Source organism: Bombus pascuorum, chromosome 7, assembly GCF_905332965.1.
Source record: "Bombus pascuorum chromosome 7, iyBomPasc1.1, whole genome shotgun sequence".
Taxonomy (NCBI): domain Eukaryota; kingdom Metazoa; phylum Arthropoda; class Insecta; order Hymenoptera; family Apidae; genus Bombus; species Bombus pascuorum.
Genome location: NC_083494.1, coordinates 7098391 through 7122490, shown reverse-complemented (window position 1 = coordinate 7122490; position 24100 = coordinate 7098391). Strand labels below are relative to the sequence as shown.

The 24100-nt window shown below is 30.8% G+C and overlaps 1 protein-coding gene across 5 annotated transcripts; it reads right to left on the bottom strand.

The window, feature by feature from the left end:
- Nucleotides 1-409: 409 nt before the first annotated feature.
- On the bottom strand, nucleotides 410-24093 carry LOC132909153 (protein windpipe). Of its 5 annotated transcripts, none has more exons than XM_060963757.1 (3): nucleotides 23766-24093; nucleotides 6435-6484; nucleotides 410-4331 (listed from the first exon to the last, which is right to left on the bottom strand). In XM_060963757.1, the coding sequence occupies exon 3, from the start codon at nucleotides 4309-4311 to the stop codon at nucleotides 2215-2217; it is 2097 nt and encodes a 698-aa protein (XP_060819740.1). In that variant the 5' UTR covers nucleotides 4312-4331; nucleotides 6435-6484; nucleotides 23766-24093; the 3' UTR covers nucleotides 410-2214. The 5 variants fall into 5 exon arrangements, with proteins under 5 accessions (XP_060819740.1, XP_060819739.1, XP_060819744.1 ...); XM_060963756.1 differs by having other exon boundaries at nucleotides 410-4328; nucleotides 23766-24092; XM_060963761.1 differs by lacking the exon at nucleotides 23766-24093 and adding an exon at nucleotides 14400-14612.
- Between the last annotated feature and the right edge of the window lie 7 nt (nucleotides 24094-24100).

The following is a 24100-nucleotide window of genomic DNA, read 5'->3' as shown; positions in this document are numbered from 1 at the left end:
GTATTTTGTCACAAAGTTGATTTTAATATACGTATAACAATCATTATATACGTATAATAGTCATTTTTGGATATTTTCAATATCATTTCTATTTACAATTTTTAAATATTTCTATTTCTCACAAATTTAAGTTATTATGAAAGAGATAATTATACATATACGTATATATAAGTTATACATATACATAAAAAATATTTATATCCTTTTTCTTGTCATTACAAAACAGTTACAGTAGTCAATAAAAACATCATCATCTTTTTCGGTACTGTTTTATGTTTTTTCTCTACATTTCGTACGTTGTTATTTATTTCCTTATAAATTATAGGTACTATGGATTAAGCATTTATACTTAATTATAATTAAACGGTACTTTAACAGGATTGATACAATACTGACGAAAACAACCATGTATTTTATAAATATTATCATTTTATTTCGCATCCATTGTTCAAAATTATAAACGCATGAAAAATATATCGATATGATTGTTTCAACTGTATATTCGCTATCATACAATTTGTACCTATATATATATATATGTAACAATGTATATTTCATAAATGTTGCATAGGAAAACTTATCTAGGGAACAAAGTTAATGGCGAAAATAATGATGATATGTCGATGATAAAACGAAGGATCGAATATTACCTTCTCTTAGCGTTTCAGTGATAATCACAGCATCAATGAGATAATTCTCTTTGCTACAAGTTAAACTGAACACGCTTAAACGAAATCAAAACGCTTCGTGTTTTGCACAAACAGTTTGCTGCCATAATGCAAGGACGCATAGGTTTTCTTTGGAAATAATTTTTACAAGGAGATTTGCAAAAGGTTTGCAAAAGTTAATAGAAATTTGGTGTAGAAGAATAAATACGATCAAAGCGACAAGTTTCAGAGAATTATTTTTAAAAATACTTTTTCCTCGTTTAAGAGGAACCCCATAATTTTTTTTACTGAATATTATTATCCAGCAATTTTAACGATAATTCTCATTGTTTTCAATGCACCGTAACAAATGCTTAAACAATATTTAACACTAACGCTTTGTAATGTTGATTTTCATAAATAGATTATTCGCATTTAATAATATTTATCCTTATGGAATTTTAAAGAGTAGTAAAAAGGTTGTTCAACAGTTGAGGAGTTGCTAAAAAATGCAAATGATGAGTCTTATGCGAACTCGTGCGGATACAAGACACACAATTGACATTTTATATTTGAAACGTTAAAGTTTCAATTTCCTTTCCAAACAAATTTCAAATAACTGCTTGTCTCCTATAAATTACATACACTCTATATTATCTTACTTTATATCGATATTTTATTTAACATCATCGGTTCGATGAGGATGATATGATTAATTTGGAATGATTATTATAAATACATAGGATATAGATTTTATATAAATTAATTTTTTAATTATTAAGTGTTAAGTTTCGCTAGCGAAAGTCAAACCCTTTTGTATTCTTCCAGAAGAACATTTAATTTTTTATTTAATATCACAAAACGAAACATTCGTTTACTATCAATATATTATAATATATCTCAAGAAAAATTTAACGAAAACCGTACATGTAGTATTATGTAAAAATTGAACCAGTTAGAGAAAGATTTTGACATTATATATGAAGATTCTTATAGTTTTAGCATCACTCGTGTTATATTGCAACAATAATGGTATACTTCGAGTATAAAGAATTCTAATGGAACTTATCGTATTCAAATTCCATTCGAGTTTACACAGGAAGGAAGATGCTTAAGAGAACTGACTAGTGTGCTAATATTGCATAAACGTATATAAAATGTATCAAATAGTATCCATCCACAAACTTTGTTCAAACAGCGGAAGTATTATCATGTACGACTATTATTTTCAAATATGTACAAACAACATTTCGCAGAATCGTTCATTCCTCCTATTATTCTCGATTAAACGAATCGTCAATAAACTGTACGTCTACAAAGCTGGACTTTCATTTAAAGCAATCCGTTTCTTAGTCAAAACACAGATTCGATGATGGTATAATTGTCTATCTCACAATATCTTAAAAATCCATCGAAATCAAGGCCCATTCGGCATGGATTTAGGAACACTGGTGGCATTATGAATCCGATAATTCGGCACACACGAACATACCGATCTCTTCTTCGTCTTCGTTGATTCTCCTGTGGATTCAAGTTTTTCATCCGATTAAGGCCCTTCAAATCTACTTCATGGCGTCTTGACTAGATTCTCACCAGCCATTGTTCTCGTGATGAGTATAGGCGTCCTTGGCACGCTGTCAGGATTTTCTTGCAAAGTAATCTTCACTCTCTGAGCACCGGGACTTAAGGGAGGTTGGATCTTTTCTGGCGAAATCGGGCTGCCATTAACTACTGGATCTATAGAATCTGTCTGTAACGACAACGTATCATCTTTCAGAGAATTTCCATCTTGACCGGTCGTCTCTCCGATTCGTTGATCGTTTTGCGGAGTAATCGCTCGCGGTGGTTTTACTGGTTCTGTATGGTCGGAAATACCGTTCGGAGATCTTGGTATTTCTGCCGTAACTTGGTAGTTATTCGAAATCCTTATCTCATCGTGATCTGTCGTGTCTGCGACCAAAGGCGTGCTTTCCACACTTCCGTTCGAAGCTATCTTTGGTTGCGTTGAACTTCCCGTTTCCAACAAAGCTTTCTGCATGTCTTTCAATTCAGTTCCATTTTCAACATCATCACGTTTCCTTCCATTCCTGCAAAAGTCACCTTTGTAAGCTGCAAATCCTATGAGAGTCGCCAAAACCGCCAATAAAACGGCTAGAACAACGTAAGAACCCATTCCTTTCTTTGATTGTTTTGCTGGAGATACCGTCAATTCGTCATCCGTGTCTTTCTCGTCCACCTTAACTTTGCCTAATTTCGTCATCTCATTCAACTTGCTGTCGAATAGTTCAACTCCATTAACAGGTGTCGTTACATCAGCTTTGGTACTCATATCAGTAGTACCTGGTACTGCTTCGTCGGAATCCTTTTTTGATACACCTACTGCAACCGGATTTGACACAGATTTGTGGACTAATTGTTCTTCTTCATCCTCGATACCTTTAGTCGAAGACGCGTCGATAAATTCTTCCTCTTCCAAGTTAGGTTCCTTTTTCGCTTCTAAAGACGTCGTTGATCCCGTAAATATAGTGTAGAATCTCTCGAAAAGAGAAATTTCCTTCTCTTCGTCGTTTGTTTGAGGTTGGTAACTTGTATTCCAGTCACCAGTATCTATGCCTGTTCCAGATCCTTCTCCAGAACCATCTTCTCCATCGCCTGAACTTTCTGTCGGATAAAATAGACCATCTTGGTAGACTTTCTTTCTCTCCGTTGTCGTACCCACCGTAGTAGGATTACTTCTTTCTTCGGAATCGAAAAAGATCTCATCGTCGTTGGTGTTTGTCGTTTTGGTAGCATCTGTTGGTTTGCTAGCATCTGTCGGTTCGCTAGCATCTGTCGTTCGAGTCGAAAGCTGTAATTCAGTTGTTTTTGATTCAAAACTCGAAACGGTAGTAGCAGGAATTTCTGGGAATGGTGTTTCAACTGCGATTTCCTTCGGAGTTTCGGTGGTTGAAGCTTCTATCGAATATTCCATGCTCTCTTCCTCTGTATCGAACAAATCTCCAGAACCATAATCTTCCTCCGAATACGTAGATGCCTGATCATTTTGCATCTCGCGATCTTGTTCCTCGAATTCACAAATAATCGCGGTATCTAATTTGAATAATGATATTCCTTTTACATTTTTCGGACTAGCACATAGAACTTTCTTCGAGATTTTCGTGCCTCTTTTTACGATCAAATCTTTTACCCTAAGTGTTGCACAATTACATTCCAATGAATTGCCTTGAACGTCGAGATGTTTCAGAATTTTTAAGCGAGCCAAGGCTGGTGGCAAGTGTCGAAGGTTGTTCTTACGAAGATTTAAACTGTGCAAATGATTTAAACCATCTAGAGAAGCCAGTTCAAAATGTTCAATACGATTATCCGCAAGGTTTAAACTTCTTAAATTCGTCAAGTGGCTAAAACTTTTTGGTTCTATTTGTTCGATGGCATTTCCTGAAAGATCTAAATGCCGAAGACTGGTCAAATTAACGAAAAGATTTGGCCCGAGGGTAGATTTCTCCGTGGAAGCCTTCAGCAAGTTAAGGGCAGAAGTGTCTATATATTTGACATCTTCGAGTTCGTGGCAATGAGCTGTTGTACCGTTCTCCAGAACGCAAAGCCCACTGGTCCATCCTGAATAGCTCAAGAACGTTAAGAACAATGGCAACAGTATTCTTTGCATCTTTCAATCCGATTCACCTGCTGAAAAAAAAAGAATTTATAATTAGTTTATTTGTAATTTTCATCGTTCTGATTTTAAGATTAATAACGGCAGATGTTAGAAAAATCATAAAAATCATTCCATATTCATAATAGATAATTAGAATGATAAGATCATAGTAATATTTATAAAGTTATTTAATTTATCTTATTCTATAGCTATATTTCAAGTATTTTATTTGAAATAAATCTGCGTTAAAAATATAAATAAGGACACTTTTGTCCTTTGATAAAAAATTAAAATTGATAAAATTGATAAAATTTTTATAAAATTCTGTCTTAATTATAATTTTATCATAATATCATTTCATATTTTATCCAAATTGTAATTTGTAAAGAGAGATTGTAAATCATATCATCAAACATGTGAAACACTCGAATCGATGACATTGCTTCTTTAACGATTTCAATGCTAATTGATGCTTTAACACGAATAACCCACTTCATTAATATACAGATATCTTGAAAACTTTTATATCCGCTTTATTGTAGTTCAGAGTTGATATAGGATTATTTTATGCAGCAAACTTATATTTCCAGCCTCAAAAATTACCATAGAATGCAGCTTTCTCAGTTTAAATTTTTTCAAACGTATGTTGTTTAACGAATAATGTTTGTGAATACTGGATATGCTTTGCACTATAGTAACTTCATTATCTACTATGTTGTATTATTTACATATATATATCCTATACGTTTTATTATTTATTGGTAAAAAATTACATAATATCGTTATATATGTATGGATATTTATATACTGCAGTTTTTCAGTAAATTATCATAATTTCTTCTATCAATAGCTTTCTAAGAATAAATTGCCAAAGCACATAGAAGCCTATCAATTCTATGCTAGAAATTATTTTCCTTTGGAATAAATATACATTTGAATTTGTTCCTTTTCGATAATTTATTCTTAATTGGTTGTTTAAATGTAAACTGATTTTAAAGTTAGCAAACATCTCTTGGAAAACCCATAACTCAAGTAGGCTTGCAATCGTGAGAAACAAGCGATAAAATGTCGACTAGTTTTGTAGCCGTAAATGCCACATTGAACCGCTAAATCATCGTTCCAGTCGTTCTATAGATAGATGAACCAAAGGTGAGTCTATTACTTTTGGCATTACTACGTTATTTGCATTATTTTGCATGTTACCCACGTTGACGACATTATGTACCGCCACCAGTAATTACCATATACACACATCGTCTTCTTCAGATGAAAGGAAAGGAAAACGTCATTGTTCGGTATGCGAAGCTTTCACGAGAATGCATAAGCACTGAACTGCTTTTTTCGATTATAATCACATTAATTTGCGACCACGATTGCACACACTACACGTTCTTTGTATGCCTTGAAATTTCTCTGACTGCTAATATGCATATCAAGTACCCTTTAATATCAGGGCGATAATTCAAATAATTGATGCCATTGTTTGCCTTTATTTTGTGCATTGTATATCATACAAACTCTAACGTGAATTAAACGAACATAAAGATAAGAAACGAACGTTTTAAGATTAGTGAAAATTAATGTATAGACTGGATTCTGAAGATGTTCAAATATTACAGAACTTTAATATAGAAATGTAAGATCATAGGTTTATTACAGAAATCTAAAATTTCTAAATAATTGTTAAGCAAATAAATCAACCGAATGAATAACTTAGTTCTAAATAAAACTACATGATAAAACTATATAAAAATACGTATATGTGCCGATGAAGCGTATTTTAAAAGTGTGCGCTGCCCATTGGATAATTCCATCGATCTAAAGTCCAAGTGATGTGTGTGTGGGTATTCTTATGACAATTTCTACGCCTGATGTGCAAACAGACGCGATCAGTTAATAGAATTTAAGTAGTTACGTGCTGCGCAAAGCAGTCTCCAAGTGTTTTGTTCGAACGCGTGGGTGGAGATAGGTCATGGCCAATAAGATAAGGAGATTTTAATACAGATTCTACAATCCTTTCTCGTAAGCGGTATAAAATTCAAGCATCTGTTGATTCTGCTATTTATTGATTCGAGAGTGTCCGTTTTTAGAATAATTTCGAGCACAGCAAGAGATATTTGTAATAAAATACTCACGATATATTTGATCAGATGTAGCCTTAGCAGGACTGTGGTTTCGAAAGCATCTGCAGCAAAGTGAAAAATATAAAAATAGAATTGCTACGTAAATATAGTTTATATCAACGATTATCAAATATACGGTGTTATAATAAATAGTTATAGCCATTAAGGTAAAGTAAGCGGATCTCATTAGTAGTTCAAGAAACTTTTCTCGGAAACGTCATCGTAAGAGATCAAGAGCCAACAGCTAAGAGAAATTCCTGTCGTTTAGTTTACTTTGTCACCAGCTTCATTATACATATGTTATACGACAAATGGATTCTTCTCGAATGACGTAACTTTTCGATAAAAATATTCAGTCCGCAGAAAAGTGACGAACAAAAGTGAGTAGAATCGAGAAATAAGTAATAGAATCGCGTTATGTTCTTCTATACTGACAAAAATATTATAACAAACGATGTGTTTGTATAACATCAAGCCACCGCTACTTTTATTTACCGTATTAATTTGTCTATATATCAAAAGTAGCTTATATTATTAGTTCTTCGTAAAATAATATTTATGAATCAGGAATTATGTTTCGCTAACAATAAGTTATACACAATGGAATACACGAAAAAAAAGAAGAAGAAGAACGGAAGGAGAAAAATAATACTAGTCAGACTCGCACTATAAAAGCATAAGTGAAAATAGTTGCCTCATACACATTCAGTAAAAGTTATTACAGGGGAACTACAATTACCGAACAAGTTAGTTTCTCTTAATGTTTTACAACGTTCTTACATTCTTTTATATTACTCAATTCTTACCGCAAGACAACGTTAACCGTTTTGAGTTCAAAGGATAACGTTATTATGTCTGCAACCGCTACTTACATACCGTACATGTTTAAACCTACTTATTTATATTCTCATGCTATACTCTAAGTAAAAATCCTTTTTTAATAAGCACCTAATCCTATTGAATTACAATTATTACAAATATTTATTACATTATTATTATTTATCACAGTTAACATTTATTACAAAATAGTGAAACGAGAGATATAAATCAAACCTGTTATTGGAAATCATTCTATGATTATTAGGCATATGTATTCTACGTAATGTTATGTAAATTTTTGTTGGAAATATTTATTGGACACCAAAAGATAATACTATCTCCTACTTAATTAAAATGGATTACGATACAGCTGAAATTTGTATTACTATTACGCAAACTTCTCTCGTTTCTTTTATTGCTAAGAAATTTATTCAGATTCACTACAGCTTCCACTTTCTGAATTATCATATAAAAAACTGATTTCGTTGAGAAGTTTATTAGCGAATACAATGGTTCGATTTAAAACAGTTAGAAACAGTGGAAAGGTATATAGAACTCTATACGTGAACTATTCTCCTCAGACATTATTCCCAGCTTTGAAAACCGCACTGGAAGCCTTCATCTACGGACTGTTTTTGGTCGATCTGTCGCAATCTTTTCAATATTGTTTACAGTTCCAAGATAAACAGTCTTTGAGATCGGTCCTAATGTTTGAAAGCAAGAAAACGGAGATACCTTTCTAGAAATCACATAGAGTGTGACAGAAAACTTTATTATGATACTTGAAACCTATTTTGCATAAATCTTCCTCAGTTCAAATTGCCATGAACAGCTAGCGCAATTCAAAACATTATTTAGATTTAATGTACAAAACTATACTTTAGTGAACATAAGGTATTTTAAATTCACGTCGCGAAATTTCGAAAATTCTTAGAATTTTACGAAGTACGTTAATTTTTCTTTTTACAAAGGCGACAAGATAATATACAAGTTAAATAAAGTAACTAAACATCAGCATCTATTTTTCTTCGAAGCAGTATTATTTTGTTCACGTTCGATTGAAAAAAGGTATTATCGCGAATGAAAGAAACAACGAAGAACTGATTCATCCTAAATTGTACAATACGAATACAGGAAGTGACAATGATTCCAATAGGACTGACCAGGAAATCCGAGGTTGTAATGAACGTGGCAACGAGCATACACACCCGCTTTGGTCATGCCTCTACTTTTTGCCGGTTGCGCGCTTAACGGTACCTTCGCGGCCTCGTGGTCCAGTTCACCACGTGCTTCTAACAGAGTCGGCAATTCCAGAAGTCGTTTCAAGAGGTCGTGTACCTTTCGATACGAGGAAGACGAAAGTGTCTGTACAATTCCATCTGAACTCGTCGATCTCCATGAAATCAATGAAAAAGAGTTATCGGTTTCACGATTTAATCGGCTATTTTTCTTTGTTAAACGATAATGTCTTGTCTACATCAATGATGAAGCTATGATATTGATCTTGAACAATGCATGCATAAATTACGTTAATCTGAGATTACATTATACTTTGTACCGAAACGTAGAATTATTGCTTTCCGAAAGATAATAAACAGTACGTAAGTGAAGATTTGCCAAATTAAGATAAAAATTATTTATGTATATATGTATACGTCGTTTTAGATCTGAAGCTACCAATAGTCGAATAGCATCACGATGGGAAGTAAACTTCTCTCTTGCTAATGAGCATAGACTTCTTGTTGTTACCAATAACCAACAAAAATTAGCTTTCCGTTTCTGTATCGTTTATTGCATACTACTAAAAAAAAAAAAAAGATAAATGTACGTGTATCGTATCAAAAATCTACTAATCTACGAAATTTCAACTGCCATACGCTATCAAACAGTAATGGATCTAACTGATTTTTGTACCAAACCCTTCAATTACATATATAATATGACCTTTAACACGTAGCTTATTCTTTAATTGCTTGGATAGTTACAACGCTACCGATTCTTAAAATAACCTCATGAAGATAGAAACCACACCAAAAAAGAAATACTTCTACAGTAGTATGTAATTAGAACGTGCTTAAAGCGTATCGAAATTTGTAATATAATCATAATGGGATACAAAACTCATTGACTATTTTCTACTACTGCCATTTAATAGAATTACACCCTATTAAATAAAGCATAAGGTTACGCGATGATGTGGACGAGCAAATTATTGAACATAATGTATTAAGTTAGCGGATGGAGGATGGAATGAACGCACCTGTATAATTATTACGCGGATGTTGCACATATAACGTAACTACAGATTTAGTATCTGCAGTATCCATTTAAAGGAATGCCAAGGTGTTTCACGGGAGCTCGAAGACATGGTAGGACCCCGGCAGCATGAAGCGCAACGAAGAGGTACAGAGGGGAAAAAAGGAACAGAAGCGGAACCGAGGAAAAAGGAAAGCGGCGCGAGGGAATGCGGGCTGGTATAAGTCAGGGGGAAAAGAGAGGGAAAGAGCGAAAAAGAGAGACGCAGGCCACACAGGGAGAGTGTCTTAACCACGCAGGTATCGCGGTATCGATGGCAGCCGGTCGTGCGAAACGATTAGCAAACCGTAACGCACCAGAAATCAGGATCGAACCATACGTCAGGACAGGTCAATCAACTCAAAGTAATCGGAAATAACGATTTCATATTTGCTATTCTAACGAGCCTTCCTATTTATGAATCGCCGCTTTCGATTAATCATTCGGACTCCGTGATCGCCAGCAAAAATGTAACGACAAGAGAGTTGTATTGTTTTTCCATCGAATGACGGTACGAGAGAATTGTTTAAACTTGTTTGTTGGTCTTTTGAGCATTATTAAGTAGAAATTAAGGAAATCGATAAGATCTCTGTATTGTGCAAATAATTAACGTAATACGTAATATCAAAGATTATAAGTAATGGAAATTAGTTGTAATTATCCGTTGGCAAACGGCATTAACTTCAATTCGATAGAAAGAGTATTATTATTGTATACGATCAATCAGAAATACAATATAAAGAGTAACTTTTGGTTCTTATCGAATGGAATCTTTATTATAATATATATCGAAAAAGAAGTCGAAAAAATATTACAAAAAAAAATATATTCCATGATGCTTGATAATAAGTGAAAGTAATGTTTGCACATATTTAATGTTCAAAAGAAACTGAGAAGTAAGAAAATTATGCCGAGGGAATGAATCATATAATTAGCAATATCAGTCATTTGCTTGTACTATAAAATATAGAATTTACAAAAAACAGTTTCTAAAAATAAATACAAAATGAAAGTACACGAGTGCTTTTGCAGCAAAAGGTAATGCGTGGTTACAATACATATTTCCGCGAGCAGTGGTACCACTTGTGGAATAAAATTTGTTTCTATAAATCTTAGCTACATCATAAGACTATATTAACATAAAATGTAGATAACACCGATATAGATAACGATGATAAGGATAAATTAGCCAATTACCTAAAATTAAAACATTAGCGTTATCTTCAACTGTATAACGGAATATTAATGACAACTCCTATACAAGTACAAGATCAATAGCACTTTATCTTTTGTAACAAGAAAATTGCATGGAGGCAAGATCAAAGCCGATGGAACTTTAATTTCTCTTATACGAATGTACTACTATGTAAATTAATACTAAAACTAGATTCTCTTGCATTCATATACGCATGTAACATATTAATTATTAATTTTACGATTATCATTGACCGTTGACAAGTTGTTTGTAATACAATGAAAAAATAATCCCGTTATCACCATGAAAACTGGTTTTCCGTAACTGATGAAAGCAAACTAAATAGTATATTACTTGGTAACGTCAAAATTTTCGATAATGCTTTGCGGTTACACCAACGTCTTCAAATCTATTTGAATTATAAGAATCACATGGTCAATACTTTTGAAATAGTTCTTATTGACAACCAATAGAAGCAATTAAGAACGATATCTTGCTGCTGACATACATTTCGTAGCGAAGCAAGTGGTGTGAATGTCGCACGTGTCATTCGGCTAAGAGAGCAAGGCGAATACCAAATATTTTTATATCTTTCTTCATCTGCTAATAATAAATATGAAGAATTACAAAATAATGATTTGTGATCTGACCCGTTGAAACAGTAGTTTTAAATTATAAAAAAATTATGTATTATCGTATGTATGTATAAAATACAGAGGATGATCATTTCTATGTGTAAAATAAATAAATCAGTAACACAATACTAAAAAATCATGCTTCTCTGCAAAAAAAAATGGTACTGAAAATTATTCATAGACTTAAATAAAAGATGTGAGTCACGACACTTTTTATAATAGAACAGAGGTCAACTCAATTTCCATACTATTTTAAGAGTTACAATCTAAGAACAAAATCTTCAACTTTCCTCCCCCCCCCCCCCTCCCATAAGCCCGTCATCACTCTGATAACGATTTAATGTTAAGATCGCTTTACGATTACATTTTAAACAGTTTACTAGTCGATCTTAACTTTCTATTTATTTGCGTGGACCAAACGTAACAAATCCGATGTTTGCAATTACCTCAAATATTAATGAGTGTTTACCATTGAATTAAATATGTAATCATACTAAAATCAGCAGAAAAAATGTAATATTATACATAAAAAATAGTAAAAACGTAACAGATATTTAATTAATAAACAATACAATTAAAAAATTCAATTAAATACGTGAAAAACATGATATTTGTAATTAATATTCCTATAGATGGTATTGTTATAATTATTATCAAACGATTTTTAATTTTCAAGATTATCGGATTTCTTACTGTATGCGTTATTTATGGTAAAATCGAAAAGAAAATGTATTAATTGAAGATTTTCTGTGATATCTTTTCTTCCTCGACGGCATCTTTCAGGGGAAAAAACGTCATTGGATATGTATAATGTACATACTGTTACATAAATACATACAAATTCGCAAAGCATTAAGGAAATACAGATATTTTATTTAAACTTTCCGGACGTCTTTGAAGTCTCGGAAAGTGGATTTCTTTGAAATCTTACATGTTAAACACAAATCGATAGAAATCTAACTGCATATTAATAAAAACTAAATTGTTCGCAGTTAAGTCTCGAAAGCTGATACATGTGTATATATGTATATCGCACCTCATTAAAATCGATTTTTATATCGCTGTAGAAAAGATCGTGTAACAAAGTCAAATCAAACCACTATGAACCATTTGCTTCATTTTACTTTCATTCGTGACCTGTGCAGGAAGAGATCCGTTGATCTCATATACGTGTAGACGGTGTGTTTCGGCATGAAATTAGATCTCAAAATGTTATTGTAACACCTCGATCGTTTTTCAGCTTGGCAATCGGCACGCGTCTATATCAAAAGGTTATGTAATTCAATCTAGTTAAGAAAAAGATATAAAAGTCGACAGAGAGAAACAATGAAAAGTAACAACTAATATAATAGATATGATACATAATAGTAGATAAAATACCAATAATAACTAGTTATAATTTTATTAAAAATTATTCCATTACTATTACATTATTAAATCACTAAATTAAGTAAAAATATTACATTATATTAAATTAAATAAAAATTCAATCAAATAAAATTAGATCCTTATAATCCAAAATGCACTATAAGGAAATAATTTTTTTATTTTCTATTTTAAATACTGCAAAAAAAATACTAAAAAATATGAATTATCTCAGTAGGAGTGTTTAGAAGTCAGTGAATAACTGTAAAAGAATTTTATATAAATACACATCTAAGGAATTAAATATTAAACACTATTTTATTTTTTACGATTATACAAAGAGAAATATATTTTACTATATTTTCTTATTTATATTATTTCTTATCTATATTATTTTATATTATATCTTATATTATCTATATTATTTCTGTTTCAACTCGAAAAGATCGTTGTATAAAATTGTTTTGCCAATTCAACAGCGAAATTGTAAAAAAAAGACTACATAAGTGAATATCGCGTTATATTGAGCCATCTTCAAATGAGTGAAAAAAAAGTAACAGATAACATAAGGAACATAAAAGTTATCTTATCTTATCTAAAGCAATCTTTGAAAAAGTTGCCCTTTAGGAATAGTTTCTAGCACACGAGGTATCTGAACAATGAACCATTTCTATTAATGAATTATTTCCCATACATGTAATATTAACGCAAATAGTACACAGTTTTGTAAAAAATATCAATATGATGGAAAAAATAATTTATTTTACTTCTTTCATTCAATAAGCAATAATTTGTTAACGTACAGATAAAAATTCGAGAAGAATATTTTCAGGATAATATTTAACATCTCCATTAATATCACGTGATATAACACATCTAAGTAATTTATAATCGTCGATTAAATGACGTCGATATTCGATAACTCATAATACGTTTACTTCGTTTTTACATGATTTCGGTTTTTCTCTATCATTGTGAAGTATAATATTTGCATAAATTTTAACTTTGCACATCTTGATCCTTTGTGCTGAATAATTGTCACTTTATATTTAAATCAAAGTATTTTATTTATTGTGTCTAGACATATATATAAAGAAAATTTATAAAACACGGTCAATACATTTCAACGATATTATAAATTTGTGGGATATAACTCATTTCAGATAAGACTATATTTCAGATTAGTAAACATGTAGTTACACTTCAAAACTTTCAATTGGAATAATGTAATACCTACTGTTCAATCATCTCGTTACACTTTGCCCATGTAACTGTGAAATTTTGTAAAGGAAGTTCCGCAAACAAAATTTTTCCTAACTACATTTTTTATAACTACATTTTGTCAAACAAAGTATGTATTCTTAAAATATTTTGTTCTTTAATTGCTTATGAATATTAAAGAACTAAAACGTATACACCGGCCGACATTCAAGTATAAATAACTATTTGCTTTTAATATTCTATTTGAATTGGAGATTTAAACATTCATATTATTCAGTATACTTTTAATAAATAATGATAATAATTTCGGTATTTCAACTATAATATTTTCTGCCAATAATAAAAATCTACTAAATATAAAAAACATATATCATTTGAAGGATTAAAATATTTTTAATTATTAAATCACTCTTTTGATATTACATACAATCGATTAATATTTCTTACTGTCTCTATCGAAGGTATTTCGTCGGCAGTACAGAATTTCGTTATCGTTCCCAATTCTTGAGAAAAATTCAAGGTGTTCTGAACATTTTGGCACGTTACGTGATTCGTAGGTTGCACAACATATTGTATCGTGATATTACATCAGAATTTTGCTGTATACACTATGCTTTCGTTGTTCACTAGCGATTTCGTATACCGCGAACGGGAACGGCGAACGTAATGTGGATTACGCACAGTACTGCAAACCGTTTCGAACTATGTAAAACACGCATACGAACAAAATAAAAAGAATGAGACTGACCGGGAAAACTAAAATAAATATGTAGGGGTCGTAGGTCACTTTGTCGACTTCAGAATATCAGCATTGCTAATGTCGTCAACAATGTCTATTCCTGTTTAGCCTACCAAGTAGATGAAAATACACTATCCTTTTCCTTTCTGATATCTTTTACTTCTTACAATTACTTACGTAAATGTTATACAATGGGTATCGATGACTATTAACCTCTTCGACATAAGCGTTGGACTAAAGTCGACAATTGCAAAAAGCATACAATTTACCATTGCCTTCGGGCAACTGTTTATATCCTCTTGTTTTGTCATTTCGATCGCGTAACTATAAGTAATCTGTCAACTTTTGTGCATATTAAATAATTATTACAGTTGCCGTCAAGCGACGGACGAACGTCGTATAGAAGAAATTAATTGGCATACGTTCGTTACAAAGTTACTTAAGTAGGAAGAATCTGTTTTACAATTATCTTGTATAATAAGCTTAAAGCTTGTTGCTAGGATATTATACTTTAAATTCTTTTCGCAGAATATATTTCATATTATAAATCTATTTGGTTTAGATTATACTTTTTCACCATTCAGTTTGTACAAAAAGTATTTCAAACTATAAAATTGCTTAATTTAAATTGTACTTATTTTACTTATTTTTTTACTTGTTTTCGCATATAAAATAACTTCTTACTGATTGTTTATTCATAGCTAGTCGGTAATTAGCCGAGTTCAAGCATAAAGTGACGAGTTTTTAAACTCGTTTTTTTCGAAAACTGAAACTGGGACAAAAAAATTTTCTTTTATATCTTCTTTCCATTTTTTCTTCTTTTTTTTCGTAAAGAATCATCGCATGCTCGCTTATACATATTTTTAAGCCCGTCTCTATACATTAAGCATTTTTAGTACGAAAGTAAATACATATTTAACTACAAAAGCAAGAGTCAATGTTTTCTTTTCTTCGTTTAACATATATTATCAAATCCTTAATATTTCTTTTATGCACATGTCCGTTATGCTATGGGCTATTTTTAATATAAAATTTTTCATGTGATGTTTAAATTTCTGACCATAATTATATCCATTCCTCTCACTTGCTTTCTGTATTTTATTCTCCCTTCTTATTCTTCTTATCTTCCAAATTTCTTCTTCCTCGTTATATCTCAACTTTTCACATGCTAGTTATTGCGGTCAGTGTTTTTTTTTTTTTTTTTTGTTCAAAGGTACATAATCTTCGTGAAAGTTCACAGTAGATGACACGTGCGTTGAAAGATCAGAGAAAATCATGAATTAACCAAGATCAGCCGAGAAACAAGCTCTACAGTTAATTGCTTCCACATTTCTGTGTAGTTCGAGGTGTTGCGTTAACGTTACCTTCGACGGAGTATATAACATAAGCGGACTTGCGGTTTTGTGGGATATGTTTAATCGAGGATTTGTAATTAATATCGGAACGAGATTTCGATAAAAATGATAATATTTGAGTAATTTCTATATTAATTATTTGTAAATTGAGAAGGCACGTAGATCAAACATAAAGTCTTTAAGATTTTTAAGGCAATATTTACAGGAGAAAATAGGTAGGTACATACCCATATGTACCTATGTCATGTCGTGTAATCTAAATTTAAGACGATACTACTATTACCACCACCATTTGAAATATTTATTACGTTTATAAGCTAAATTATTATTAAAATAGAATATTAAATATAAAAAAAATTATTATATACTGCATTACATATTACAGAGGCGACATTATATGTATGTTACGTAACTCCCTTTAAACACTTGTTGTGAAACTATTACATTTTCTTTTGAGTAACTCTAGAGTTTTGTAAGGTTGCTGCAATACGGTACATCAAATCACCACTATATTAGGCAGTTTCTAAGAATTACATAAGAGAATTACTTATGTATATTTATATATAATTATTTATAGTTTTAATGCCATCTTACACAGTTTTTAAATAGCACTACATTTGAAAAATACTCGATTTCTCAATAAATTTTCAATCATTTTGATTACATAAGAGATATTAAGACGTTGTTATGTATGAATACCAATTAATTCGTATTATTAATACGAATTATGAATCAATAAATTGGTACAGTAACTGATGACACAAGTGGGTATGTATGTTTAATGATTATTAAAAGTAAAGTTTTGCATAGATAAATGTCTGGAATTTTGAACTACATTAATAACAGATTTTTTGATTTGTGAGTTAAAATCAAGGAACTTCTTAACTCTATTTCTTTATTTAATATTATCGACATATGTACAAATAGAGAATTTAAGGTTAATAAGTTATCATTAACACAAAGAAATAACATAACTTACATGTGAAATTTTATAAATATTATATAAAATTATTGTAAAAGGTTATAGCGAATTAATCGCTATACTATTTTCTCGCTAAGAATTAGATAAATGGTCTGAAAACTACTATTCCTTAGTTATCTGTATAGTTGTTTTAGTCTTAACAAATACAGTACATACTAACGCATATTTCTATATCACATAAATGATATTGAAGATTTGTGCGATGTGCTGTGAAAAAAGGAGATAAAAGTTGCGGTATTTTATGTTTACCACATATAACGATAACACGCATTGATAAATTTATGATAAAAGGTACGTAAAATCTGCAAACGTTCCAAGAAAGCTTCAGCTTGTTCGAATTATGATAATTACGCATGATGTCACATAACGATAAAAGTATGTTCGTTGGAAAACTTTCAATTTATCACCTGCAGGTATACATGAACCTCCATTAAATTAATAGCAACGCATTACATTTATATGCTCTCCATTATTATGCTTTCTAATTTCTATCACTAATTTCTACATCACGCCATGATTCCGTTTATTTTTATAAATGTTATATTAAATTTTAATGTCAAAATAAAATCCATTACTCCCTAACTGACCCTCCAGGTCATTAACAAATAAACGACAAGAGAAACGTAAAGCAGATAATCATGAAATCTGTGAGATTGTAACTTGCGTAATTATACAGAATATTACGTTTTCAAACAAAAAAAGTAAGGTAATATACGCATTATCTTAATATATATTATCTCTTTACGTATCACAATCAATGAGTTGCAGAATGTACTACTTTGACAAGCTTATCGTAACAGCAAAAGAGTTGTATTACTTAGATCGAAGTTTTTTTTACGGAAGTAGTCACGAAGTCAGAAGTAAGAAATAATCGAATAATTGTTATCATATGTTGCTGCGATAAAACCTTGAAATTCCAGTAACATAACTGCGTAAGTGTGTAAATATTACATGATACAGAATGAATTCGTTTCAGAAGAATTTACCAATGCTAATGTAAAATAAATATACAATAAATATAAAATATAAAACAGATTAGCAGCGCAAGATTAATAACACGGAAGTATACCAGCAAATTTTTTTGTTTCTAACATTTTTATATTTTATATCATGTTTTATATTGTAACAACATACATAAGCAGTATTACATGAATAAACAATTTTCTGTAAGGCTATACGTTTCCTACATGCGCATACTTGAAAATTTCTGATAAAAATAATCAAGAACTAAAGGGAAACACGTAAATAAAAAGTAAAAATAAAACGTATCGTACGATACATACAAACATCTACAAGGGGAAGACTGAAGTAATAAAAAAGTGACTTCGATGACGTTGTTTGGTTTCGCTATAAACACCTGAGAATTTATCATGATATCATAATGTGGACATATTCTGAGTTACGTCAATTGGACTTCGAGCCAAGACTCCTTCAATTCGATTCGTTTTCGCAAATATTATTCGCACAAATACAAGATGAAATGAGATAAAAGCCAAATAATGCCATCAATGACTTGATCTTCACTTGTAAAATAGTTTCTCTTAATCCTTTTATATTATACTAATTCTTATTATTATATTATGTTATGTATGTTATGTATATATATCATGTTGTTATATTCTTATTATATTATATTATATTATGTAATATATTATATCTTTCTTAATAAATTGAAGCTATAGGGCAAGAACTTTTCAACAATACCCGCCACATAACAAAATAATAAAACACTCTAAAAACATTGCAAAATATTACGATTGAACTTTATTTGTTCTTTTACAAAACATTCTTATTGACTGTGACAACAAATATATTTATCGGAATATACTAGTATGCAAGGTGGTCAGGTATCTTCCGCAAAACGAAGCTAGCATATCCTATGAGTAAAAATGGAAAAAACTGTTGTAGCATAAATATAGGCTCATAGATGCTCTATTAAATTCTTATAATAATAATACAAAATAACAACGCGGGAATTGTTCTTCGTCTAACTCAAATGATTAAATAAACATCTATCTTGGATATCGATCCAACCTATGATCGGGAGATCATTAGATCATCAAATGTCTGTTACTATGTAATTTAAAGAAAAGAATACACAACAAGCATTAACATACGTTTTAGGAATTAATATAATTGCAGTGCATTTATTAAGGACTCAATAAGAAATTCGCAGTATAATGAATTCAATTCATTTTATCCATAAAATATGTTAACTTTATTATGCTGAAAAAGCCTCGAGCACCGAATACAATCTAATTGTCACGTATTTTTATTATATGTACATATCAGCGAATGTTCCACGATGTTATTTTATTTAGATTTCTACTTGCTATAAATTCTTAATTGACCTATCGAAATAGTGATTGCAAGGAAATCGCCCGTGAAATATTTATAGTCGTGATAATAGACAAAACATTCATGTTTAATTTGAACAACTCTTCCATACACAGCAATAAATATTTCTAAGGAACAAAAAATTGATTTACCGACAAGTTTACAGTTATTACAAACATTAAGCTATTAAAATGAAAATATAATAGCTATAAATCTACCTAGACTGTGAATATTTACGCAAACTCATATTTTTCAAAATACACTAAATATATTTTGTACAGAAAAGCAGAACATCGATGGAAAATTGTTTTTCCTACTAAGTATTATAGAAGGTACTATACTTTGGATATTTTATTTATATCTTTTCATATTATGCATATCGTGAGCAATTTTGCATTTTCAAATTTCTTATAAATACATAATAATCCGTATTGTTATAATTGTTATATTTATATATAATATATATATATACTATGTAAGTAATATTTCTGTTACACTATTTAGCATCTATTATAAGCCAATTTACGCGTCACTTATATGAATTTCTATCAATTGTCGATCAATATCAGCAATCACTTTCAATCAGTATCATCCTAATTAAGTAATGGTATATCGATGTTTTAAAAGGGTTGAACATTTCACTCGTAGGAGAATATTTGCAACATATAAAGCTACATTCCCTTAATCGAACATATTTACAGTGGGATAAAAAGTTGATAAGATATAGTAGATTCACATATGAAATACCGATACTTCGCACTTTGCTTTCGATACAAATAATGTTTTTTACAATGCATTTTGCAAAAGTATTTTAGCAAAAAAGAAATGTTTTATGAATTTTGTATAATCTGCAACTAAACTTTTCTATTTACTTTTATAACTTTACTATTACAACAAGTAAAAATCCATTTTTATGATAGATTTTTGTGATATTTTACGTGGAATAAATAATATTTAATTTACTGAAGTATTTATATATTAAATATATTTAGGAGAATACTAAAAATATTAATATTATAAAATTCTAACACAATATAACTAACATTAATGTACATATAATGTTGACATTAATATTATTAACTAATTCCTGTTGTTTAATATTATTATTACTATAAATTATTAAGGTAAAATTTTATAATTATATTATAAAATATATAGAACTTATGTATTCTAGGGAAATACCTATATGGAATTGTGAAAAATATCTGTTTATAAGTATAAATAATTTTTTGTTTTACAAATTGCCCAAATACAAATTTCATGGAGAATATACATCTCTTATTAACAAGAACCAAAGAAGCTATATCCATTGGACATGAATACAATTTTCATGCTTAACGTTTGTGGAATATTTAAATTTTCGTCTATATAAATTTGTAAAGAGAAATTACTGAATGAAGCAATTTTACATACGTAGACACGCAGTTACGTCTTCGGGATTCATTATCTTTTAAGCTTATACTTGTGCGACCTCAAGTTCTTGTTGTGGCCTGAATAAGTATTGTGCAACATGTTAATCAAAAGCAGCGTATAATCCTGAGCCTGCCTGTCTACAAGAAATCCAACGTCATCGTATTCTCACATAGGAAAATGGAGAGTTCTAGCCTGTTTGCCCTTGAAATGGAATATTCGTATCTTTAGTGAAGCTATTTAGAACCAAAATAACTCACTATGGAACAAAACCACTACAAGTTGGGTGGCCTTTAAGGGATCTAATAATAGCTACATACCTTCGAAGAATGACAATGTAAATTTTCATACGAATTTTTATTGAGTGGTATTGAACGGAATAGTACCGAAATTATTATTTATTTGTGATACAACTTCAGTTTTACTTACAAGAATATATATACATTTAAAAGGAAGATAACGAATTGAACAGGTACTTGTACAAATCCAGAAATGCAATGTATCGTGACATAAATCCAAGATGATAATAATTTTTTTAAATTGCTTGTTTCCCAAGTCGAGTGAAAAGTATGCTTCGGTGGCGTGACTAATCATGACGTACGTGGCAATCCAATCACGCATATACCTGTTAACCCGTCAGTAATATCCCAATGTCGAAATAAAAATAATTTCCATTCACACGGTAAGAAAAAGTTATTAAATCCTACTTCTATCATCATTTCAATGGGAGCTGTAACGTTCGAACCGAAGGAACTATCAGTCGGTGGATAACTGCATTTGTTATATTACGTAAAAATGACGAACGAACAGCCAATGTCTTCAAATAAGAAAAGTAATGAATGAAGTAGTTGTAGGAGTAACGGAGGTGTGTCAACCATCTGACATCATCATAACAGTTTCCCTTTCTACTACTGTAATTTATATATAAAGCTAGGTATGTTAACAATATAAAATCATTTTGCAAATATTGACATTGATTCAAAGCTATCTAGTTAATATTAAGAAGCAATGTGCACTGCGTACACTAAACTATGACAATTCAATGTTCATAAACTATGGAAATTCACTGTAAGATGCCCTGTACATATTTCGAAAGTAATAATCCCCAACTTGGAGTACAACACAAATTCGGTATAAGATTCAATATAATTTTGATGATAAAATATAATCACTAGCTATTGAATATAAAATCGCTCATTTATCTTTTTAAACTGTTCAGTAAACAACCTTTAATTATTTAAAAACGTTACTTTTAAGGTAGAACATTGCTGATATAAAAGTTTCACGTAGTTATTGACTTTTTAAGCTTATACGAATTCAATATAAATGTGTTGAACATAAAAACTATGAATATGCTGATTTATAAAAAAAGGAATGAAAAATGGATCATTAGCATTTATGATTAATTTATTATGGAATTTATGCAAATGTTTATGTACATCGTGTTGAAAAAATGTGTCTTAGTAGTGTTCGTATTTTTATATACATTCTGTGTTTGTATTGTTCATGAAATTAAGAATACTTATTAAAATGTGCACGATTATGATGCGCACTGGAGGCTTTTAGGTAGATATATTAACTTAAAAGTATTAAAAAGGTAATTATTTTATTATTTTGAGGCAGGTTTTTAAGTGTAAAATATACGAGTAAAGTGAACAATATCTTAAAAATATTCAACACTAAATAAATTGTAGAAAGAAAAAATTTTGTACACTTTTCTACTTGTAAACGATTATGGAAGTAAAAGGTATATGTTATATAAATATTAATTTTAATGTAACAATAAGCTGCAGGTACTTCTAATAGAATCTGGATAATATACTTTTTCAAACTACCTTTCTATACCAAGACTTATCTCTTTATTTTATAAAAGTATTAATACGATCAAGATAAAATCAGGAAGTACTGCACTATTATTTGTGCACAGTTGAATAATTTTAGAATGAAATAAGGAAGTAGAAGTAAAATAATTATTAACGTTGCTGTTTTAAAAATGTAAATTATTGGAACAAGTATTTATGCAAAAATTTAAACTAATACAGCAATACAAAGTAAAAGAACTGGTTGTTAATATGGATTAAAATTTTATTCAAACAAGTCGAGATTTATTAAGATTTTTATTACTTAGTTTAAAGTAAATCTGTTAATTTTGTAATGCTAAGACACAGAACCATAGCCTAATAACCTATTATTACCTATCATAAATCAAAATACGACCGAACTACACTTCATTGACCGACCCTGACTGTCTCGAGGTTACGTTACTTGATCTCTAACGATTTATTCTAAGTTTAGAGAAATACAGCTCGACCGTCGATGCCGGAAATACAGTCTTACAAAAATCATGAGATGCAAGATAAGAATTGAATTTAATCTACACAGGACACAGGTATAAATAGCTATTCATTTGGGTTACAAAGAAAGTGCAGTTAGCTATAAAACTAATGGCTATGTTACATACGTATTATCAAGGAACTAGATTTAGATCACAACTAAGATTATTAAATTTATAATCATAGATCGTGCTCACGATAAAAGCGCCCGTTGGAAGTTCCTTTATCTTCTGAATTTTTCATTTCTTTTAAACTTTACATTTTTGTCAAAGGTTCCATTTCCGCGAAGCGTTCAGTTGATGAAACATTCAAATACGCTAATACGAAAATAAAAAATGAATTTCATCGTTCATTTCTGAGAATTTGCACAAAACTGTATTCGTTACAGTCATATTACATTCTATACGTACATACGTACATATACGTACATACATACATTAATACCAATACTACTCGAGACCTGTAGCTAGTAAATGACAGAAAACTGACTTAGCAAAAAATTTTAATCCCAAATTAATTGGATGTCACGATCTACTTGGAAACGCGATCTTCCATTCACACTCGATTTCTCGAATTGATTCGCTTCCAACTGAAATGAGGTTTCTCACAAACGAAGGCCAACTTCCCTAGAAGTCTTGCGAAACCACGTGTCCTTACCTCCTAAGTTCCAGTCTTTTGGTATGTTATCCTACCAAAGAATCCTTGAAACAGCAAAGTATCCTTGAATAATTGAATTCACCAGCACTCGGAAAAGAAGAGGAAAGAACCGTTTCGGAGGAACGTTATCGACGCGAGGCGCGATAAAAGAAAGGTATCGGTAGAGTTTCGATGATACTTGAAGGTCGTTCGATCGGTCGCAGTTGAGCGAAGAGGTCAGTCAGGACCGGGACAAGCTGACGCGCGCAAGATGAATTCGCGGCAAGATCGAACCGACGTAAGATACGATCTATCGTAGCCTGAGGCCGAGTTAGGACTGTGGACTCTGACAGTCC

Bases quoted from the DNA above. Each gene is read 5' to 3' on its own strand.
- LOC132909153 (XM_060963757.1), bottom strand. From the start codon at position 4,311: ATGCAAAGAATACTGTTGCCATTGTTCTTAACGTTCTTGAGCTATTCA.